The sequence below is a fragment of the Rhodnius prolixus genome, unplaced genomic scaffold, assembly GCF_049639745.1.
Source record: "Rhodnius prolixus isolate KJV_2025 unplaced genomic scaffold, Rpr scaffold_13, whole genome shotgun sequence".
NCBI lineage: Eukaryota > Metazoa > Arthropoda > Insecta > Hemiptera > Reduviidae > Rhodnius > Rhodnius prolixus.
In genome coordinates, this window is record NW_027411583.1 from 14,140,640 (window position 1) to 14,161,986 (window position 21,347).

The window sequence follows — 21,347 nt, forward strand, 5'->3', positions numbered from 1 at the left end:
GCGATATTCCTTACTAGGCTCAAAGCCCCTATTAGTAGTGGTAGGTCCAAGCACAAGTTTAAGATAAAACTCTGTCGCTCGATATATTATTTAACGAGCCTAAGTAAACGGTTTTTAAAAATGCTATCTACAAACGAGCTGCTGGTCAAATATGAAAACATAAAACGAAATATGAAAACAAACGTAATAAATTAAAAAAAATTATATCGGTAGCTAAGAATAAGGAAATTTAAAAATGGTTCACCGTGGCTTTTATCACAAGGGTATCTCCTTGACGCAAGCTAGAGGGAGCAGTGTTATCAGAGAGGGACTGTTGAGGAGATAAAGCCTGGTAGGGGTGGATGGAGGCGACCAGCAGTGGAGGGGATAGTGGCCGTGGGCCGGAGTGTGCGCCTAGAGACCCAATAGGTGTGGAGTACGCCCCACTCCGGCACCGCCCATAGCCGTCTGGTGGGGGCTGCCTGTGAGCAGTGCTGCTCCCTGGCGCGCCTAGCCGCAAGTTCCCGCCGCAACCTGCTCCGGCCCTGCCGTTCGGCCCCATTACCATTAGAGTTGCCGTTCGGTTAACAGCTCGCATATTTTTTTATGTTTATATATATATATAGATTGGAGCTCATTAAAGTGGCGGTCAGTGTTTCGGACTACGCCCCGTCTGCAAACCACGGACCCATAATTAGCGGTAATCGGGCCGGCCGGACCTCATCATTTGGGCCAATTTTGTTTATTATTAGTTTTTCTTTTCTTTTTGTTCTTTGTTTTTGGTAATCTTCAATTGTTTTTAATCTTGAAGAGGATCAGTGCAGTGGGCCACCTGTTGTTATCTCGCGACAGCTCGCAGCGTGTGTGTTATGATAACATAGAAGTGCATTTTATGTATTAGTGTAGTGCTTTTGTTGGTTTGTTTTTGTTTTTTAATTTTCAATTATTTTGGGACCAAGCTGAGGAGCCGCGACCATGGCTGCCAACTGAGCCAAGCTGCCAAAATTTGATCCTTCCCCCTCCTGGTGTGACATTGAAGGAAGAATCAGTGCGGCCGGCTGGGATCTAGCTGTGCAAAATACTCTTCAAAAACTATCTCCATCAAAACCAGAAAATTATTGGTCCTAGGCGACCGGAAAGCAAACAGGAAAAAATCTCTGACCGGGTGATTAAGTGTTCACCACGCTGAATTACACAGACCTAGGGAGCCCCTTCGGTGAAGGGGCCTCTGGCGGTTCGAACACGCCAACGCCGACGAGTATGGCCGCCGGGGATATGGATCACCATCATCTGGCCGGAGCTGGCGGTGTGCACCAGGATTCGACGGGGGCGGGTACCCCGGCGCCTCCGACTTCCAAATCAGCTTTCATCGAACTGCAACAGCACAGCTACAATCCTGTACGATCCTACCATCCGCATCATTTCGGCACACCACAACAAAGCCAAGGCAATCCTGGCCATCATGAAGGACCCGGGTTTGCCAGTCCTAGAGCCGCACTTTCCGCTTATCCATTTCCACCGATGCATCATAACTCTTATACTGGATACCATCTGGGAACTTATGCACCACAGTGTCCGTCGCCACCCAAAGACGGTAAGTGTTTATTCTTACTTGCTTTTCTCAATAAATCCTCCCAGCCGAACCTTTTGGCTCAGTACCCGAACTTCACGGCCTAGTTTAGTGATTCCCGCCTAGATCGTGTTTTGTCAAACGTCAATTTCCGTTTTGTTCTTTTATTTTAAATTGTGTACTACGCCATGGCGTTTTCAACAAACCGCTGGTTGGTCAATCCACAAAATACAAATTTTGTAGAGAATTCGCTTAAATTTAAGCATATATTTGTCTAAAATTTTCTACCGCCAAACGAACATCTAGAAACCAAGAAACAAAGAAAATTAATCTTTTATAAAATATTTAGTTTTATAAAACCTCGGACACAATTTTGAGACTTTGTTTTCATTTAACACTCTCGTAAAACATTTTACTTAAATTCCGCTGATCAAAATTGAAAAAGTAAACTGTTGAATAAATTTTTTTAGATTAAAAATAAACAGGATTTGTTTGATGAGTTTAGGAAATTAGAAGATATTTAAAGAAAATAAAATAATACACGGTTAGTGCTTTTTCTTTTCGGGAAAATTTCTAATAAGGAAAAACAATTTTGAATTTTACCGATTTTTCCGACTAAGTGGCCGTTAATTTAATTTAAAGAACGGAGCCTATGATTTGGATTCCAAAAACACAATTGCAGCTAAGTGCAACGGTAAATAGTTGATTATCTAAACAAGCCGTCTGTTCTAAACAAACACAATGAAGGTGTCCTAAAGTGATTAGTTTAGTTAGACTACTTCAGAAGGGTGGGAGTAAGACTTAGACTAGTTCTGTTTTAGTATTAATTTTGGGGGCGTAAAATAAACCCTCTGCTGTCCGTTAGGGAATCAATTGGGCTTATTCTCGCGGTCCATTGCGCGCATAAAGATCGTTTAGTTTATTCCAAATTGTAATTTTAAATCCAGCGGTAAACTTGGCACAGTTTAAAGAATGGGCGAGCTTAATTTAAAGTGTTAGTGTTCGAAAAATTAGCGATGATGTATTGTAATACTTACCATGATAATCACATTGAACATATAAAATATCTTTCATAAAATAGAAATTGATTTTTAAGTAATTCATTTGACGAAATCCAATTTGACGGTTTTGTTAATGTGACTACTTGGTTCTCGTACTTTTTACCCTGTTCAGTTTTAGTTCTCGGTTCAAGTTGCGAAGTAGTTTTCTTAGCATCACGTTGAACGCCACGGCGGGTATTAGTGAGTCGCAATCACAGTAAACATCTAGAGTAGTTTGGTCTACTATTAATTAATTTATACAATTCTATAAGATATTGTAGAGCATTTTTATGTTCAAAATTTGGTCCCTTATTTATTTTATTCTTTTGTACAATTCCCCTTCTAATTGTTAACAATGCGCTCAATTTAAGAATGGGCTTGCGCGATTTGGTCTTTTCTCTGGCGATAAAAAGCTTTAAACGAAATTGGTAGGCTAGCGTGGCTCAGCTAAATTCTGATGCGCTCCCTGTAACCGCTAAAAGTGGATTTAGTCGGAAAAACTCTCTATTACAAAAAATTGGGAAAAAAGTTTAAATAATGAAGAATAAATCATAGCCGAACCTTTTCCTCGAAATTACCACTTTTATTTGACCAAATAACATCTTGCTATTAATTTTGGCGACGTTAAAAAATTGGCCATTGTACTGACTTAAAAATAAGGATTCGTTTTACTAAGGAGCAGTATAGTTGCAGAAAATACCGAAGTCAATCGCTAACTGACTTCGCCGTGAAATGCTACATACAATGAATTAAGTTTACTTCTACAAAATAGCGTGTCTAAATGTTCCGTGGTTCAAAATGCTTATTAAATGATGGGTATTTTGTTTTCGTTTAAAGTTTAATTTAAATTTTAAAATTTGTATTTAGAAAGGTGTTTAGAACACCTTAAAGTTTTAAGAAAGTGCGCGGCGTTTTGCAAGAAGATTCAAAATTAAAGGAATTTTACGGGAAAAATGTGGTTTATAATTAGAAAATTTGTTTATTTTAAACGTCTCAAATTTGATCTAAAACTATTTTAAATTGGATTCGTTAAAATAAAACTTAGTTCATTTTAGCGAGTGTTTATTATTTTAGTGTTCATTAATTTATCTTTATCTTTAAGGCAAACTGGACCAATCTTTAAATTAGTCACTCTTTCGAACGGTTTGAATAAAGTTAAAAAAATATCTCAATTTTTTGTGTGTAAATATCTTGGTTATAAAGAAATTAAAAATACCTGTAAAAAATAATAGAATAATAATATAAACGGCGATTCAAAAGAAAGTAATAGAATAAAAATATAAACAGATAGTTGTGCGGAGAGGTTTTTCAAAGGGAATGTTTGGAATCCGCGTGGGACATATTTCCGCGCTGGCCGAGGCATTTGTTTGATGTTGGCCGACGCTGTGGTCTTCGCTAATAAAACATTTACTGAGCTCGAACGGCCGCGGTAAGCTGGTCCAGTCTGCTTCTTGCCCGATTCCTTTTCCTTCTTCTGCTTCTTCTCTCTCAGTTCATTCAATTCCTATTCTCCTGCTTATCGCGTACAGTTCTTCATCCGGTATCTATCGTACATGTTCTAAAAAATCTATCTCATACGATGTCTGCTGCGCGCTAGCTGATCAAGTGGAAAATCTTTTAACCAATTTGCCGTGTGTTTTGTTTTCAGTGCGATTTTGAAGAATGTAGAAAAATAGAAATCTGCTTTGTGGCCGCTAGATGCTGGGTTCAGTTTAGGAAGGGTCCATTGATGTTGGTTTTTTTAGGCGAAATATATATTTTTTTAATGCTCCAAGTCCTGATAGTTAAATCAAAAGTATTAGAATCTATTCTATTGTTCGATGATAGCTCTACATATTATCTCTACATAATACAATATAAGAACATGTATTAAATCTGTAGCCGAGAAATTAGACAAACTTGAATGAAAAATCGGTCTCTTTTTGAAGATTCTAATAAGTGTAACGTAAATTACGAGAATAAGAAATGAGAACTGGAAAATAACTAAACCAATTTGGAACTTCTTGTAATTTTATAATTTTTGAGATTTTTCCCGCAGAAAAACCCATTTTCCGGGAATGAATAAATAAACAATTATTGCAAAAGAAATATCAGATCGTGTTTAATTTTTTAAATTCACTATCTGAATAGTTTTAAATTGAATGTTGTATTTACGAAGCGATTTATTGCCTTAAAAACGGCGCGTTAAGTTTTCTTGTTCCACGAAATGATGATTCTGCAAATAAGAATAGTTTACAAACTTATTGCGGTAAAAATCGCTAGTCCTTATCGTTGGAATCATAGTTCAAGAAATCGCCGTTTATTGCCTTATCAAAATCAAATTATTAAACAAAATCTCTCAAATATGACCAGATGTTCTAAAATTATTTTTATTTATTTATTTATTTTCGAATAAGAAGCCGAAAATCATTTCGAAAATAGAAATTGTGGTTTTATAAGTACAATAAGCTGATTACGTTTTCCCGTTTTCGTAATGTTGGCGATGCAGCTTCCCCACAAAATCCTCCCAAAAAATGAATTTTTCTTTAATAATTGTTTCAATTAAAACTGAGAAAGCTAATTATAAAATTCTTGCGTTTTTAGAGAATTTTTTTTCTGAGCAAATCTCGAACTCCTTAAGAAACAAAATGCGAGAATTTTCTTACAAAACTCCTTGTTGATCTTTTATTTAAATAATTTAATTTAACTGTTCGTATTCTAAGACTAAAATCGCGCCCCGTACATTGTCAGAGCTACACATGGGTGAAATTTGTGTACAAATTGAATCAAGTTATTTTATTAATTTTAGGCACGTTTGTTTGCAATTTCAAACGTACTTTATGAGCAATTAGGGATCCAAAATTGGCGAGGAATCGATCCAAATAAAAACAACAACTCAAAAGACAAAAGATGGGCAAAAAGACGAGTTGTTGTTTTTTATTTGGATCGATTCCTCACCAATCTTGAATCCATAGTTCAATAATTTACGGTCACGAAACCTAGATATTCATATTTACAAACAATGTTTGTTAGCAGCACAAACAATCATGCGTTGAAGCATACTTAAGGCTAAAATCTTCAGCTAGAGGTGTGGCCAATCTTGAACAAAAACTTGCACAAGATTTTCTCAAATGTTTCCCTAATTTTCTTATCTATCAGCATCTCTGTTTAAAATCTATTTTTAGATCGAATTGAATTTTTTTTTTTTTAAAAAAAAAAGAGTCGAACAAATAATTGCGATAATTAAGAGAAAAGTGTTAGGTGGAAGAAAAACTTACTATTTGAGGAAAGCGAAACGGAAAAGCGCAAAGAAATGCAGCGAAACTTCTTTTCCCGCTTTTCACGATGTGCGGTAACCGGAAACTTGCTGAAAGTTTCTGCATTCATTCATTCGCGTCATCAAATAAATTTACGTTAATTTGTGTATTATTTTATTGTAATATATACTAAATAATGTACATTAGAACCGCAAGAAAAACTGTTATAATTGAGCTGTTCAATTAAAATAATCACAACCTCCTAGATATAATAATAATAATAATAATAATTCATTAACAACATAGCTTTAAATTTTTATATAAATGTTTAGTTGGTGGTAGAAATAGTGTGTTCAGTTTTAATAGTCGGCTCATTGTTGTGAGTTGGTATTGTCGGCTTTGTTAGTTTGTTATATCGTGACAATGGCAGCTTTCATTATTTGTTAGTTTTGGGTTGAGATAATTTCTTTCTTTTTTCCGCACAAACAAACTATTTAGTTTATTTATTTATTTTTGTTTGTATAGATCCAAGTTAGTTTTAATAATAGACATTTTTATTAAATATTTTGTTTTGAAATTTCAAATAAATATTTCTTTTACAAAAAGAACATTTTAATCGCTTTGATTAAACTTTTGATTGTATCGTTTGTGTCGTTTAGTTCCATCGTCAAATTAAATTTTACTGTAATTTAAACGAGATATGAAACTTAGGAAAGTTTTATTTTAAATTAGGTTTAAATTATTTCGTTTTTTAAAATTTTTAATAAGTGAACTAGTCAACCTTTTGGGAAATTGTTTTCCCTCTGGGTTTCCTTCAGTTTTAACGTCCTCTGAGCTTTTCCAATTTTTATGCTTTTCTTCTCGCGAAGTACAAGGCGAAGCGATAAAAGCACTTTTTGGTAACTTTTATATTTTGTTTCCGTTTTATTGTTTCATAAATGAAATTAAAAATCTGAAACAAGATACTGGTACAGCTTGCTCCTAATGCAGTTAACGTCATTGAATTTTCATAAAACCACGAATCAATGCTCACAAATTTTTGCAGTAAATTTTAAAAGTTACCTTGAAAATAACGACAATTAGTACGGGACGGGTAGAAAAGAAAAATGGCCATGTTAAAGGAAAGGAAATATTTATTACCCAATAAAGTATGAGAATTATCCTATAAGAGAGATGAGGATTGCGGTCAAAACAAGAAAAATATCATCTAAAAGGGGAACTTTTTAACAGGATTGCAGGTTAGAAGTTTATATCTAATTGTATCTGTGATGCATTTATACGAGTACATAAATTCATCATCTCCTGATGTATGAACTGCAGCTGAGAAACTGTGTTCCTGCAAAAAAGAAGAAGAAAACAGATAATGAAAAGAGAGCAAAGTAAGGGTTAGAGATTAAAGGAAGCGAGACGTCACAGTTCCCTTAGTACCCTATTAACGTCAGCGTCATCTGGAGAGAAAAAAACTCTTGATTCAAGTTGAAGGATCCAACCAGGTCTTGTCCAAGTCGGAAACTTTGTGGCGGAAGCCTAGCAAACTGTAGAAACAACCTCAGAGACGCCTTTTCCGGGCAGTGAACTGACCGACTGGGTCAAATGGGGGATATATGGCCAAAAGAGAAATTTACTAAACTCGGAAATCCTCGAAGATAGAGGAGTGAAGAGGTAGGTGAAATGCATAATTCTTGAAGATGAGAAAGAACTCCGAAATCGTGACAGTTGTCCAGTAGAAGGTGACATGGACAACTTGGTTAGTCAGCTTTGCCACCACCAGGTCCTCCTCCTGGGAGTCTGCGGAGGAGGTAGGAGGCAACTAGAAGTGACTTCTTCTCTTATTTTGTTAAGTTTAAAAAGGGCAGGTAAGCCGACTGGATCTTACGCAGGACAGAGCTTCGACTCTACGAGTTTTTTTGTTTTTTTGTTTTTAGAGGGAAGATAAGTCTGAGAGATCTAGCAGGCAGTGAGTACGACCACGCCCCTTCACTGACGGGATGCTGGTTCTGCTTCTTCCTCCATCCCTCACTCCTCACTCTCTCTTTCTCTAAACAAAAACAAGAAAAAATATTTCATACATAAATCATTTTTATTTTAATCGGGAACCACCCCCCCGGTACAAAGCTGGGCACAGCCTCCTCAAAAGCACTCGCTATCTCTCTGTCAGTTGGTAGTACTGTCTCGCAGGATACAGCCAGTGCTGCCACAATCTCCTCTCTCTCTCTGGCTATATACTCATGCACAACTATAAGTCAATGTGACTAAAACACAACTACAAAGTAAATAAAAGTATATAAGAGCTGCGAGCTTATGAATTTTTATTTATTACAAAGGCCGTGCATATTTTTGTTTTTACCGTCGCTGATTATTTATTAGCTATATTAAAAATAAATTTAACGAAGTATTTATTATACAATACAAAATATTTTACATTAATACGTATAACAGACCAGTAAGTGTTGTTTTCAAGTCATCCCTTTTGATCGGAATATAAAAGTTACCGAGTATGAACCAGGGATATCTAAATCTGCATCCCAGGAGGCCCTCTGAAGTAGATGTGAAGAAACGTAAGATAAACCAACGGATTTCCTTCGCAGCGATTCTGTCACTGTCGCTACCCTATACAACAGGAGATCAGAATATTACTGGGGTTATAAGGAGCAGCATCGTCATGTTTCCGCCAACAGTATCTTTGTCATTTCCGCTTATCCCTTTTAAAAGGAAGTTTTGCCAGGGGTCAATTTTAAAATTGACGCAAACTATTTAATACAAATTTTAAGTTAAAAAAAAAATATGTGTAATTACGTCAAGTGCAGTAAGAGCGAGAACATGATACCGGATGTTCAATTTCTTTGTCCAGGTTCGAAGAGAGAACTATAAGAAGTTAATGAACTCAAATATTTCAGGGGAGTTTGCGCTTTAAGCTGGATATCTGCAGGAAACGTCGGATGTGACCGTATCGCTAAAGTAAATGACATTTTTCTCGGTTAGGCTGTTTGCATTTAATTTCTAAGATTTTTTTTAAGTATCGCGATCGACGTCTACTTTTCGACCTCGAAATTTCAATTAAGAATGTGACCCGGGTGTGTGTATTAACAACTTAGCCTAAAGCCCAAAAAATTAAAGAAAACTTTTAGATAAGTTTTATTTTGGCACTTTGTCGTTGCCACTACCAACAAATTGGCCGGAACCCGATCGCAGGAAGTCGGCCCTTACTCAAGCGATTTTATAGTTTTTCACGATTTTCTATAAAATAGCTCCAACGATTTATTTAACTATTTACTCACCTAAGAGCCAATCACTATTTCTTTTACGTTTTTCCAAGGAAAATAGATTTTTTTCCACATTTAGACAAGTTTTCAAGGAATTGTGTGCCAGTATGAGGGTATTTAATTATTGCTAGCATTCCAAAATCGACTACAATCGATTAGCCGTAAGTTTGCGTTGATTTGAAAGTTGGTCAGAAACCAATTCGACGGTGGCCATCTTGTTGCTTACTTTTCCAACCTCTCAGTTTGCCTTGGAGTAGTGACATGTTCAAGAAAATTCACCTTTTGTGGAAAACTTATCAATCAGAAAATTTGTTCTCTTCCTTGAAGTCTAAATTTTATATTTTCCAAATTGGTTAGGGTGAAAATGGTTTTAATTTAAACTCAAAATAATTCAAATAATCAATCAAATGGGTGAAATTTAGAGAAAGGAATTTTCTTGACGAAATAACAAAACCTCGTAAAATGAAAATAAAGAAATATTTCCAACTACGGGGATTAATAACACAATAAACTTAACCTTCTCAGGTTGAGATCATACATTAAACTTTATTTCACTTCAAGTTTTCAGCAAACTTCAAGTTACCCTCAATCCGTCATTAATTGACGTCCGTCAAGGAGTTCAAAGGTTGGTACTCCACAATCAATAGAGGGCGATATGTGTTTTAGTAAGAGAATTTCCCAATATCAAACTGATTTTCTCTTTCTAGATTTTAGAAAAACAATTTCATTTTAGTTGTAATTCGATTTCTAAAAAAATGGCTGCCCAAAACAACAATCATATGACTTAATTTGTTTTTTTTTGGTGATGGTGAAATCAGCTGTTTTTAAGAATTGGAATTTAACTGACAGTCAAACTAGTTTTTGTTTTGTAAACAATTTTTTCTTAATTTATGAGGGGGGCTTTCGATTATTATTATTCATGGGAAAATTTCCCCTTGTGAGGGGGGAAAGATTCTAAAATCACGGCCCACGCCTAAAATACTGCATTGGTAGGAAGTATTAAAAAAAAAAAACGGAACACTTTTATGAAGATTCACCAAGCTACGCCATCGTTCCTGCCTAGCAGAAACCCCAGCTTTATTCGGCGAGAGAACTGTTTTTATTGTCAGTATATTCTTTTTTGCATTTAAGCTTTAAGTTGTACACATTTAGAAGAGCTTCTGGAAACGCTGAAAAACGTTTTGTTTACTTTCAAGAAATCGAGATTGCTTAATTAGCTGAGCAAATGAATGTATCGATTACCAAAAGAAACAGAAATAATGTTTGAAAACGTTCTTCTGGAGGTTGTAAAAAGGTTTCCTTTACTTAAAAAGATAATGTATGTAGAAGAGAACCACAGTAATGTAATAGAAAATACATACTTTTTACTTTATATAGAAGGCAGTGTAAAACACGATTCTAGCATTAATCTATGTTCCATTAGAGCCTCCAGTCCTTAGAGGGCTCGCCGAGGTTATAGGAGGTTATAGAACACACAACTTTAGGGCTCAAGGGGTTGGCCCTATTAGTTCTTCTTGTCCCTATAATAACCATCATTAACCTTTACATGCACAGATATTATAGTTCAACAAACCCTACGCCAAAGCCAGTGAGAGTTGGCCAGCATTTTTGCAAGTGGTTATGACGAGAAACATTCTCTGTTCTCCTCTAAAATGAGGCAAGTTCTGGGAATTTGTAGTTTTTATTAATTTGTTTTAGTTCGTTCGATGAAAAACAGGATATAAAGCGATGGTGGCAGATTTCGCTAGAATAGCTTTGGCCATATTCAGTATTATTGGGATTGGGCGCGAAACGGTTTTCGACCGCTAAGCTGCAGTCAGGTCCTGTGTTAAATTATAATCGCAGCTTCCTGCCAGTTTTCATGCCTAAAATACTTATTCACCGTCAAAATAGTGCGTCATCAAATCACCGTAAATTTAACTAATAAAATTAATAAATTATTAATTACAAAATGGCGCAACCTCTAGTCATGCGCAAGCGCATAAAATATTTGTTAAAACAAATTGAAACATAAATCCAGAAAGAACTGGTTACAAAATGTGATGTTTATTTTAGGCGATGAACACATGGGCGACATTGTTCGCTCAATTTGTTAAACTGATTACTTGCTTAAATATCCGTGAATCAAAAAAAAGGAGTAGAATTTGAACTCTTAAACGATTTATAGAAATAATTAAAAATATTATATTTTACAAGAATACTACTAGAACTTAATTGTCCAATATTTGAACTAATAATTAAAATGGAAGGTATTATACATCAAAATTGAGTTCTGTTCATCTTTTGTTCGATGTTTGATTGATTCAAGAGTGAGTTGAGAGAAGATACTGCCAAACTTTTTCATTTATTATCGCCAAGTTTCAACTCTAAATTTCGAAAAAACACCACGTTGACATTTGACCAATTAGGTGGCCGTGGTTTTCTTCTGGCAAGATAAGCGGGCGAATGAGGATCCCATTGCGAGATAATTTGAACAGATAGGTGTTATCTGACTCTAATTATCTGACATTTACAGTTTACCCCGCATTGAGTCGAAATCGATGATTTAGTGAAAACGGAAGCTCTGCTGCTTTGTTATTAGTGCTTATCGACCTCAGGCGGCCGGCCAACTTGATCGTCCACTTCAGATCAAACAAGCAGATCAAAATTAGTTTGGCTACAAGCAAAGTAATAAAAAAAAAAAAAAATTCAAATTTCTGTTTACTTAGCAATTCAGCATCCTATACTTTAGAGTAAACAGTTAAATAATGTGAGATAGGGATGCTAATAATGGTCCAGTGAAGTCCCGCTGTATTCCTACATCATCAAAGCCAGATAAGATCCGTAAGATCACAGGGGGTTGTGCAGAGAGCCACGAACTACCAGAAAAGACGGACCAACCTTCTCTTTACAGGATACAGCTGCTGCTGATGAAGAACCCGCTCTAACGACGACGTACTTAGCACAGCCTCCATATTTAAGTCAGAGCTCTGGCTCTAATACTGAAAGTAGTTTGCACGGTGTTGTTTGGTAACGTGTTATTTAGATTGGAGATTAACTCTTAGTCTGTAATGGGTTTTTAAAAGAATATTTTAGATATAAAACAGTAGTTTAAAAGATATTTTTGATTCTAGTTTATTTTATCAAAAAGCAAACAGAAAACCTTTTTTTTTATTTTTTATTAGACACAAACACACACTCGAGTTTAGCTGCCCTTAACATAAAGATTGGAGAGGGAGAGAGAGGGCTAACCCATCTCGGAATATGAATGTGATCACAGAAACTAATTACAGCACTTTAGTTCGGGCTAAACTACAACTATAATGAACAACCCCAATGCTGTTCTTCTTAAGGAGTCTTGAAGAGATTCCTGCCAACAAACTTTACAGGACCCAAATCCCAGCATAATAGGACACAGGGCTTCCTTTTAGTCTTCCAAGACTGATCCTCCTTAAAATATTTAAAAAAAAAAACTTTTATTAGGTTTCTATTACTAAATTTCAGCATGCAAATGTAGATTTTTTAAATTTTGGAAAAACAAACTTCATAAATAAGTCAAGCTCGAAAACGTCTCGAAATTAAGGAGTTAAAGTAATTAACGATCCAGCTTTTTAAAGCCGCTGCTGAATCTAATTTGCATTTAAAATAAAATAAAAACTTTATATTGTAGTCCGTTTAAAATGATAATTTAAAAGACTAATATATGATTTATATGATATTAATTGCCCACATGTCAGTAATGACTGTAATCAATCCGGCCAATAATTACAATTGCAGCCGAACAATTACCGTGCAATTTATAGCATTGAATGAACCTTACTATTCTGGTATTTGTACTTCCTTGCAGTAGTTTCCGTTGCGATTGTTGCAGGGGTCCCAAAATCCCCTGCGCTTGGAGAGGTTACAATCTTGCCATTTAAGTATTCAGGTAGAATATTTCAGCTTTAGTGGCGATTCTCGATGCATCGATAATTACGAAGAAATTGATGTTTTATGAAGACCTTTAAATTGTCAAAGAGTCGAAAGAACCGAACATTGTGTCGAAAAGGTTCCGCGGAAAGATGCTTGAAGCAGCAGGTGTAGGTCCTATTTCGCCAATTTTTCTTTTTTTTTAACCAAGACTAAAGGCTTTAGTGACTGATTATCAGTCGTCAATCAGTAGTCTCTAGTTAGAGGCAACACTTTCCATCGCCGGGCAGTTCAAGTTTTTCATACAAATTGGAAAAGTTTGATAGATACATTTTCAATATCTCTTCTTTATAATGCTAATAAAGCTGAGAGTTTTTCCGCGTTGGTACTTTAACCCACATAATACTTTAAATAACAATTGGCTTCATAAAAGTAAATAAAATGAATTGAATTCAGCCACCTAATAGTTTGGTTTACTACAAACAATCTTTTAATCATTTGTGACAAGAAAATAAAAACAGCTGTTTTTAGAAAGCCAAAATATTAAAAATAACAGCTGATTAACAAAATGAAAATATAGATTACCAAGTGAAATGTGTTAAACGCACACTCAGTGTTTTCTATGCACTCAGTTGCGTACATTAGTCGCTACATTGGACAGCTATTCTTGACCGAATAATTGAATTTCCGGACCGCTGTAATCCGAGTAGAACTAGTGGGGGGAAGTTGGTTTAAGTAGTAATTGTGATCTAGTCAGTCACGCGCAATCCGTCACTCGTTTAAATCAAAACAATGCAAAGTAAAATTTTACTTTTAATATTTCTGTTTTCTTTTCCATGGAGGAGCAAACTAAGGGGCTGTTCGTTGTCATGGTTTCTTTATTCGTTTGATTCTATTTCCTTAATCCAAAAGCTGAAGACGGCTAAAAATGATTCTTCTTAATCGAGGCATATTTTCAAAACATGGTGAAGTTCGTACAGCCTTTGAGACGGAAAGGCGGCAGGCCTACCACAGTGGTTGTCTCTTCCTTTCTTCAAAGCAGAATTCCAGACTCCCAGATGGAAGTAGACCTATTCACAGGTGGTTCTACAGAATCCTGAGAGGTTTTATCTTAAAGGAAGTTTTATAATCGTTCAAAACTTCATCATTTGATTTTACTCACCTGAGGTTCACGTCTTGTGATCTCCTGAGTAAAAGGAATACAGTGTGTAGAACTGTACACGTTACTATGAGATGGCATTTTAGAGTAAAGCCTCATCCCTTCTTAGGACAGTACTAAAATAAATTTTACGAGAAAAATAATTTGAATGAAAGGGTTGGGTGAAGTTTATGTGACGCTCACAGGAACCCGCAGCAACCATTTCCGGGGAAAATCTCAGAAAAAAGGGCAAAAATCCATCATGGACATTCATTGCCACTTCGGAATATGGTTCCATCTGTGCGAGATGTTCTTCAGGTCTTGTTCCAGCATTCTCCATTATCCAGTCTGTGATATTTCAGACTTTGTATAACAATACTTCCTGAAGAAGAGTTCCAAAATACTGAAATCAATATTTAGAGCTACCAAATTGTATCTGGACACAGTGGTTATATAAAATACAAGAATGCGCCAAAGTTAACCAACGACTTGATAGAAATCAAGTTATTGGTTCGTTAAACACTAAGAATATCTCTTAGAGCCGGCAGTAAATCATCTAGACTTTGTGGCGATATCGACGCGAATGAGAGTGAGCTTTGAAGTAGCATCAAAGCTACATGAACTGGAAAAAGAATTCACAGCTTTTTGGGCCGCATTAATCAACTTCTCACTTCTGGCAAAATATTTTCTGCGGACATTTTTAAAAAAAGGAGAAAGAGAAACTGAGTGTTATAATAAGAGGAGGATGAATTTTAAATTCAATTTGAAAGTAACTTTCAAAAATCTATGAATAAATCATTGGATAATTTATTCAAAAGTAATAAATAATAATATAAATTAGTTCATGAATCTTTATTCTATTTTTAATTACAATCACTTCGGGAAGGGAAGAAAATTGATTTACACAAAAACAAATTTCTAGTTGAATAGAAAATTGCTTGCAGGTTCGAATCCGGGATGTGGGCGTTTATTTTTTTTTAGTTTGAAGTTTCAGTACTTGGCTCTAATTTGAAAAACAAATATGAGGCCAGATGTAATCGATGTGAGCTGGCCGTTTAATTACTAACTCATCGTTTAAATAGTATCCCAGTCAATATTTTATAATCGATATAATTTAGATGAATTAGTTGATCTCGCTAATGTATGTAATCAAATTTGTTGATGAATATTCTGTATCTGGTTGGAATTAATTATTCGATAAGTGAGATTGATTAGACGATATTAGTTTCTGGAACTGCTCTCTCCACCTCCCATGAGTGGGGGATGTGAATTTCCGGCGTTTCAGGGTTTCAGAGGAAGAAATGGTCCCGTTCGCATTCCCCTTTTGCTTCACATTCTGGAATATGATAGTTTTGGTTTTCGACCGTTGTTATGATGAAATAGTTATGATGGTGTAGCTTAACGTTAAACACCAGAAATTTTACAATACCCAGAAGAAGGTAATAAATTTAACGAAACGTTGGAATGAAGAGAGAAATCTGTTTGTGAATGTATTGACCGCGTCTCAATATTCCCAAAAATCATTCTGGAATATCTCAGCATTCAGGAATACATGAGGCCAACATTGAGATGTTCAACCCAATTCGACCCTTAGCTGGGTCACCGCTGCAATCAGATCAGTTGCCAGTCTCTGCAATGAAGCTCTAATTTGTATACGAGATCTCCTAGTCACAGTTTAGTCAAAATATTTATTAATCCATTAGTTTGAGCTTCGGTCACCAATCTGAACTTAAATTAAGCTTTTTTAAACTCCAGCTTTTTTATAACTTCAGTATACTCTATATTCCTTTAAAATAGTATTGTTACTTCCAAAACTACCTGCCCTTTCGAGTCCTTTGTCCGGCTACCTGCCGCAAGAAATGCATTTCGAGATTGGTACTGCGGCAAAAAAGCAATATTCGCGTTTCTCCACAAGGTTTAAGAATCTGGTTTTCAATACTTTTAAAAGTGCGGAGCACATTTAACTTGATATTTTTCTCGAGGATCATTAACATACAAAAATTATGTTGAAGAAAATAAATCAAGTTGTATTATTACAGTTTGATGAAATCTATTAGTAAAGTAACGCCTACATCTTCAGGCGGGGCTTAACGTCCAACTACCAATTAGGTGACGTGGACGGAAGCGACTAGCAAACATACTTTACTATAAATTTCTTATTTAACCATTAAATAAAATCCAAGGCCTAAGATTCCCGAATCGAACCCACTAAACCAACAATATATCTTAGCATTGCGGGTCTAGCGTATAACCGCCTAACATACTTTACTATTAATTTCTCATATTACCCATTAAATAAAATACAAGGCCTAAGACCGGGAATCGAACCCACTAAACCAACAATACAGCTTAGCGTTGCGGGTCTAGTATCTTAACCGCTCGGCTACCGTGACACCTATGAAATCTATTAGTTTTATTTCATTAATGTTATTTTGATTAAAGGTTAATTTAAAACAAATTCGTAAACAACGAAATATCAAATTTAAATATGAAACATGTGCCAGATGTTTCTCACGAATTGCTGGAATATTTGGTCGAACTATCGGCACTGCTATTTCCTTTTCCTGCTCTAAGTTTTCCAGTTTGAAAATAAACTAATCCAAGAGCAATCACACATTTCGTTTTAATTGACACTAATCTTTCGGGGATCATTTTTCATATTTTGAACTTTCCGCGTTCCGAAGAATCCTCTTCCGTTTTGAAAGCTAACAGCACATTAACCTTCTGTTTTACATGAAGCATGATCTAGTCTCTCCTATCTTTTTTATTTCAACGGAATAAATTTGACGGTCATAATATTATTAGAAAGCGATATTTTGTTCAAATGAACTTCTGATCATAAAGCTAAAGTAAGATGGTGTCCGATGCTCCCCTCTACGTTCTGTTGGACGTCTTTATTTCCGCTGCCGATGGTAAGTATTTTCAGTTTGTCCTGGCGATTATTTAGAAAGAAATTATATGAGAAAACTAAAAGAATTTTTATTAGAGTATACAAAAAAAAAAAAAATGTTTAAAATGATAATAATAGTAATAAAAATTGATACGCTTCTATTTCCGGCCAGGTGGAGATACCGGCTATTTGCCGGCGAGCTCTTTATAATGACGTGACTCATTAGAACTATCGTCCGCGGCATTCAACTTTCCCGATTATTAGCGAAAGAAGTTCAATTAAGTTACCACTTAAACGAACTCCAGGTTCTCTAACTGGACAGCACTTATTGGCGCAAACAAATAGGCCTACCTAATGCCAGATAATATTTGGAATTCTAAACAATCCAAATTAGCTGATACTACCATAACATCGATGATGTGCTTCCGCTCCAAATATGGTGTTCGTATCAATAACCGAAATAAATGGTTTATCTAATGTAATAATTGAGGAACATTGTTCATTTCTATTAAGAATAAAAACACAGAACTAAAGCGCGATTTGGACTACAGCAAGACCACCTCACATGCTGAGTGGTTGGTTCTAATTTAGTTGAAGGGCTGGCATTGGCCCTTAAAGGACTTTTTACTAGCCATTAAAAAAGGAAACTGGTACTGTACTCTAGATTAGAAGAGTTGGGAAAGCTTGTCTGGAGGATCTACGTGAATTCGGGTTACAATTTAAACATTTTCGATGGGAGTTTGTTTTTAAATAAGAAAGGGGACAAGGAAGCTAACGGCTGCAAAAAAGAAGGTTGGTAAAGCCGAAGGAGTAGAAAAACAACCTTTCAATCAGAAGAACCGAAAGAATGGAGGAGAAATATGAAGAGTAGCTGTTATTCCGTTATGTAGAACTTGAAGGAAAGAATCAATGTTGTCTGACAATAGGTAGTTGGTACAATGGAAGGTTCCAGCCGAAGTAGAAGAGGGTGTTGGCTGGAGGCACAAGTAAGAGAGAGGTTCTTCAGAGCTGAAGTGTCTTCACACTTGGCCATCAAACTGGAGAGGGAAGTCTCTCGCTACTCTGGTCTATTGTGTACTCACGCACTGCTACAGACATCTTCACGATCTAGACTGGATATTGGGAACAAAAAAGTGAGCTTCACTTTCAGTCTAGAAGGGCTTGACTTCCAGATTGAATGTTGTCTCCAGATAAAGTGGTACCATATCCAGCAAGAACTGCTTATAGCCGTTTGCTTATCTGTAAGTCTCGCTGTTAAGTATCATTTAGTCTTGTCGTGATTTGTGAGCTTACTAAGTTGCTGATGATACGATGGAGAATAGATGGGACGATGAGGTTTTTTTTAACACTCTTCGTCATGTACAGATCGCAGCATCCCACTCGCGAGTAGTGGAAACTATTAAGACATTAAATTACAAGTAACTTGTCGAAAATTGTAGTTCATTCCATGTGCTTAGACTACATAGACTACATAGTACTTCATATATAAGTTGTAGCTTCAAAAACCAAAATGGCGTACAAAGATATGCTAACAGAATAAATGTTGGAGCTGTTTTCCGAGTAAATCCCCTCCTAAAATGAAGAAGATATTCAGCAAAGGGACTTTTAATTAGTTAGATTTTATTGACGTTTCTGGAATTCCAAAAAACGGAAGTACTTAGTTAGTTGATTATTCAGATTTATTTTTCTTTAAACATTGTTTCCTCATCTCGCTAGTGTTGACTTTCAATTTCCGTTTGAGGAATTGTTCCAGGACAATTCTATTAAAGGGACTCTTGGGAGAAGATTTGGATTTTCTACCCACTAAAGTACATTTCTAGTATAATGTACGATTCTTCCTGATTTACATTAAGGAAAGGAGGTTAAATATCTTAATAAAATTATATGTTCGTTGACAATGCCAAAAGTTTCGCCAAAAAGCACCGGAAGTACCACATTATTCAATTAACTTTTCTGAGATTGTTTTGTTTATTTGACTTCAAAAGTTTTTATTCGGATGATAGTTCTGGGACAATTCGTTTCGGACATTTTGAGGGGTAAGTGAAGAGGATCCTGCAGGAGAACAACTCGAGTCTAACAGATAACAGGAAGCGGCCACTCCAGCTTTTTTGGTCTCTCTGTCTATTGGCTGAAATATCAATAGTTCAATTTAAAACTAAAATTAAGCAGTATTACTGCAACTTGCAGTACCACGAGCTGTGTAAGATAGCATCTCATTGGTAGAATCTACAATACATCTACATTGTTCCTGTAATCTGATAAGTGGTAATGAGTTCTAATAATAAGTTTCACATATTTTTAATTTTAAATTTATTTACACATTTGTATTTTTCCAATATCTAATTATTTTCTTTTCTGTTTTCCGAAAAAAAACCCAAATCTAGAAAAGTGCGGGGAAGAAGGCGGTCTCAGGGTGAACGGAAAAGGCAAAAAGATGAGAAAGCCGCGAACCATCTACTCCAGTTTACAGTTACAACAGCTGAATCGAAGATTTCAGCGCACCCAGTACCTTGCCCTACCTGAAAGGGCCGAACTAGCCGCATCCTTAGGACTTACGCAAACTCAGGTAAGCTGATTGAATTTCTGTGTGTTGTAGTTTTTAGTTGTTGGGGCAAGGCTGTTTTTTTGTTTCGGTTGTTGTTGATATAAATGATATTGGCACTGTTAGCCTGAATGATTTCTAGTCGCGGATATTTGCGCCAATTGAGATTTTTTTTTGACGATTTACGTCAAAACGTCTGAGAATATGCTCACACTTTTTCATTTACAAAACTTTATTTAGAAAGAGAAAGTATGAAGTCCGCTGTAAGTCCCGGTTCCCAAAGTATTCCTCGAGAAACCCATTTTATGTTCTCCCCTCTTATCTCATTTATTAAATAATGAATAATTAAATACATTAATAAAATTATCATGGAAAATATAAGGAATTCCTGTTTGAAATGGTTAATAAAAAACATTCTTACGTGATGAACATAATTTATAATAATATTATAAGGCGATGAGGGGCGAAGGGAGAGTAAAATCAAGTTTTGAATTTTGAATAAATTCCGTTTGAAGTGGTGTTATAGTGTATGGCAATGTTGTAGTTTACATGGCATATTCAAAAAGGTAACGGAGAACTAGTAATTATAAGCTAACTTTGTTTGTGTATGTGTGTGTGTGTATGAGCTGTCAGATTTGTGACAACTCAAAAAAAGAAATGTATAAAGCTCATTTCCTTCTATCTATACAGAGGTATAGACACAACTCGCCTTCTTCCCTAATCTATCATTGCATGAATATTACTGGTTCCGCCTCCACACAACTTCATTATTGTTATTCAATTTTATTTGTAAGTGCTTATCCGCAATAAAGTGGTGGCAACACTGCAAATAGGGCTCACTTCCGATTTTGAGTATTTAGGGAAGTGCCTGTTTGGGAAGCGGCAATTGTGGTTTTGGACGAACCTGATGTGTCACTGTAACTGTCCAATCGAAACTATTGTAGCTTTTAGTTCCGCTGTTTATTAGTTTATAGTTTATAGTTCGTGTTATCGTCAACTTTGTCTACACCGGATGTTTATTTTGAAAAATGTAAAATAAACATAAGATGTTACTTTTTTTCTCCTCCTAAGTGAATTCGAAGTTTTTTTTGGTACTTTCAATTTATGTAAACATTTCGTTTAGAATCAAGAAAAAGCGGATACGAACAGCTAGAGATACTGAAGGCAGTGGAATTTTAATATATCTTGAGAAGATATTTCGTAGTATTTCTCAAGAACTCCGTTTGACGAAGTTACACTATACAAAGAGAATACAAATTGTTGTGATAAATTGTAATTTGGACATAATATCCCTGTCTCTTTCCCTTAACAATCCCATTTACTTTGGGGTTAGGGCTTCTCGCGCGCGATACCCCCACCAAGTGGGACGGATGGTGATCACAACGAAGGACAGGAGAGACTGTTTCTTTTTGCCCTAGTTAGGGCTTACACCCATCCACTTTGCGACACTCCGTGATGTTATTTCCACAGCCCATAGTGCCCTACATAAGACCAGGATAAAGTTTGGATCGCCAGTTTTTCACTATTGAGCTTGAATAATGCTGCACGAGAATCGAGACAAATCTCGGTCTCGGTTTTTCAAATATTTATTTTTAGCTACAAAATTATGAAATTGTGTTCTTTATTAATAAATAATCATTACGGGTATTGAATTAATTATTCAAAGATACGATTTTATTATATATGTTCAATAATACTACATCTATTTGACTTCGAATTACATAATTTTTTATATCATAAATTTCACTATCATTAACCTAATACTTTGAAGTTTGATATTATTTGAATTATATTGTAGAAT

The 21,347-nt window shown here is 35.7% G+C and overlaps 1 protein-coding gene across 1 annotated transcript in view; it reads left to right on the forward strand.

The window, feature by feature from the left end:
• Window positions 1-501: 501 nt before the first annotated feature.
• LOC141448254 (uncharacterized) overlaps window positions 502-21,347 on the forward strand; it is a 105,211-nt gene continuing 84,365 nt past the window's right edge. The window contains exons 1-2 of the mRNA XM_074116500.1: window positions 502-1,573; window positions 19,389-19,570. Of these exons, the coding sequence (XP_073972601.1) occupies window positions 1,240-1,573; window positions 19,389-19,570 (516 nt within the window). The 5' untranslated portion in view covers window positions 502-1,239. The remainder of the gene's footprint in view (window positions 1,574-19,388; window positions 19,571-21,347) is intronic.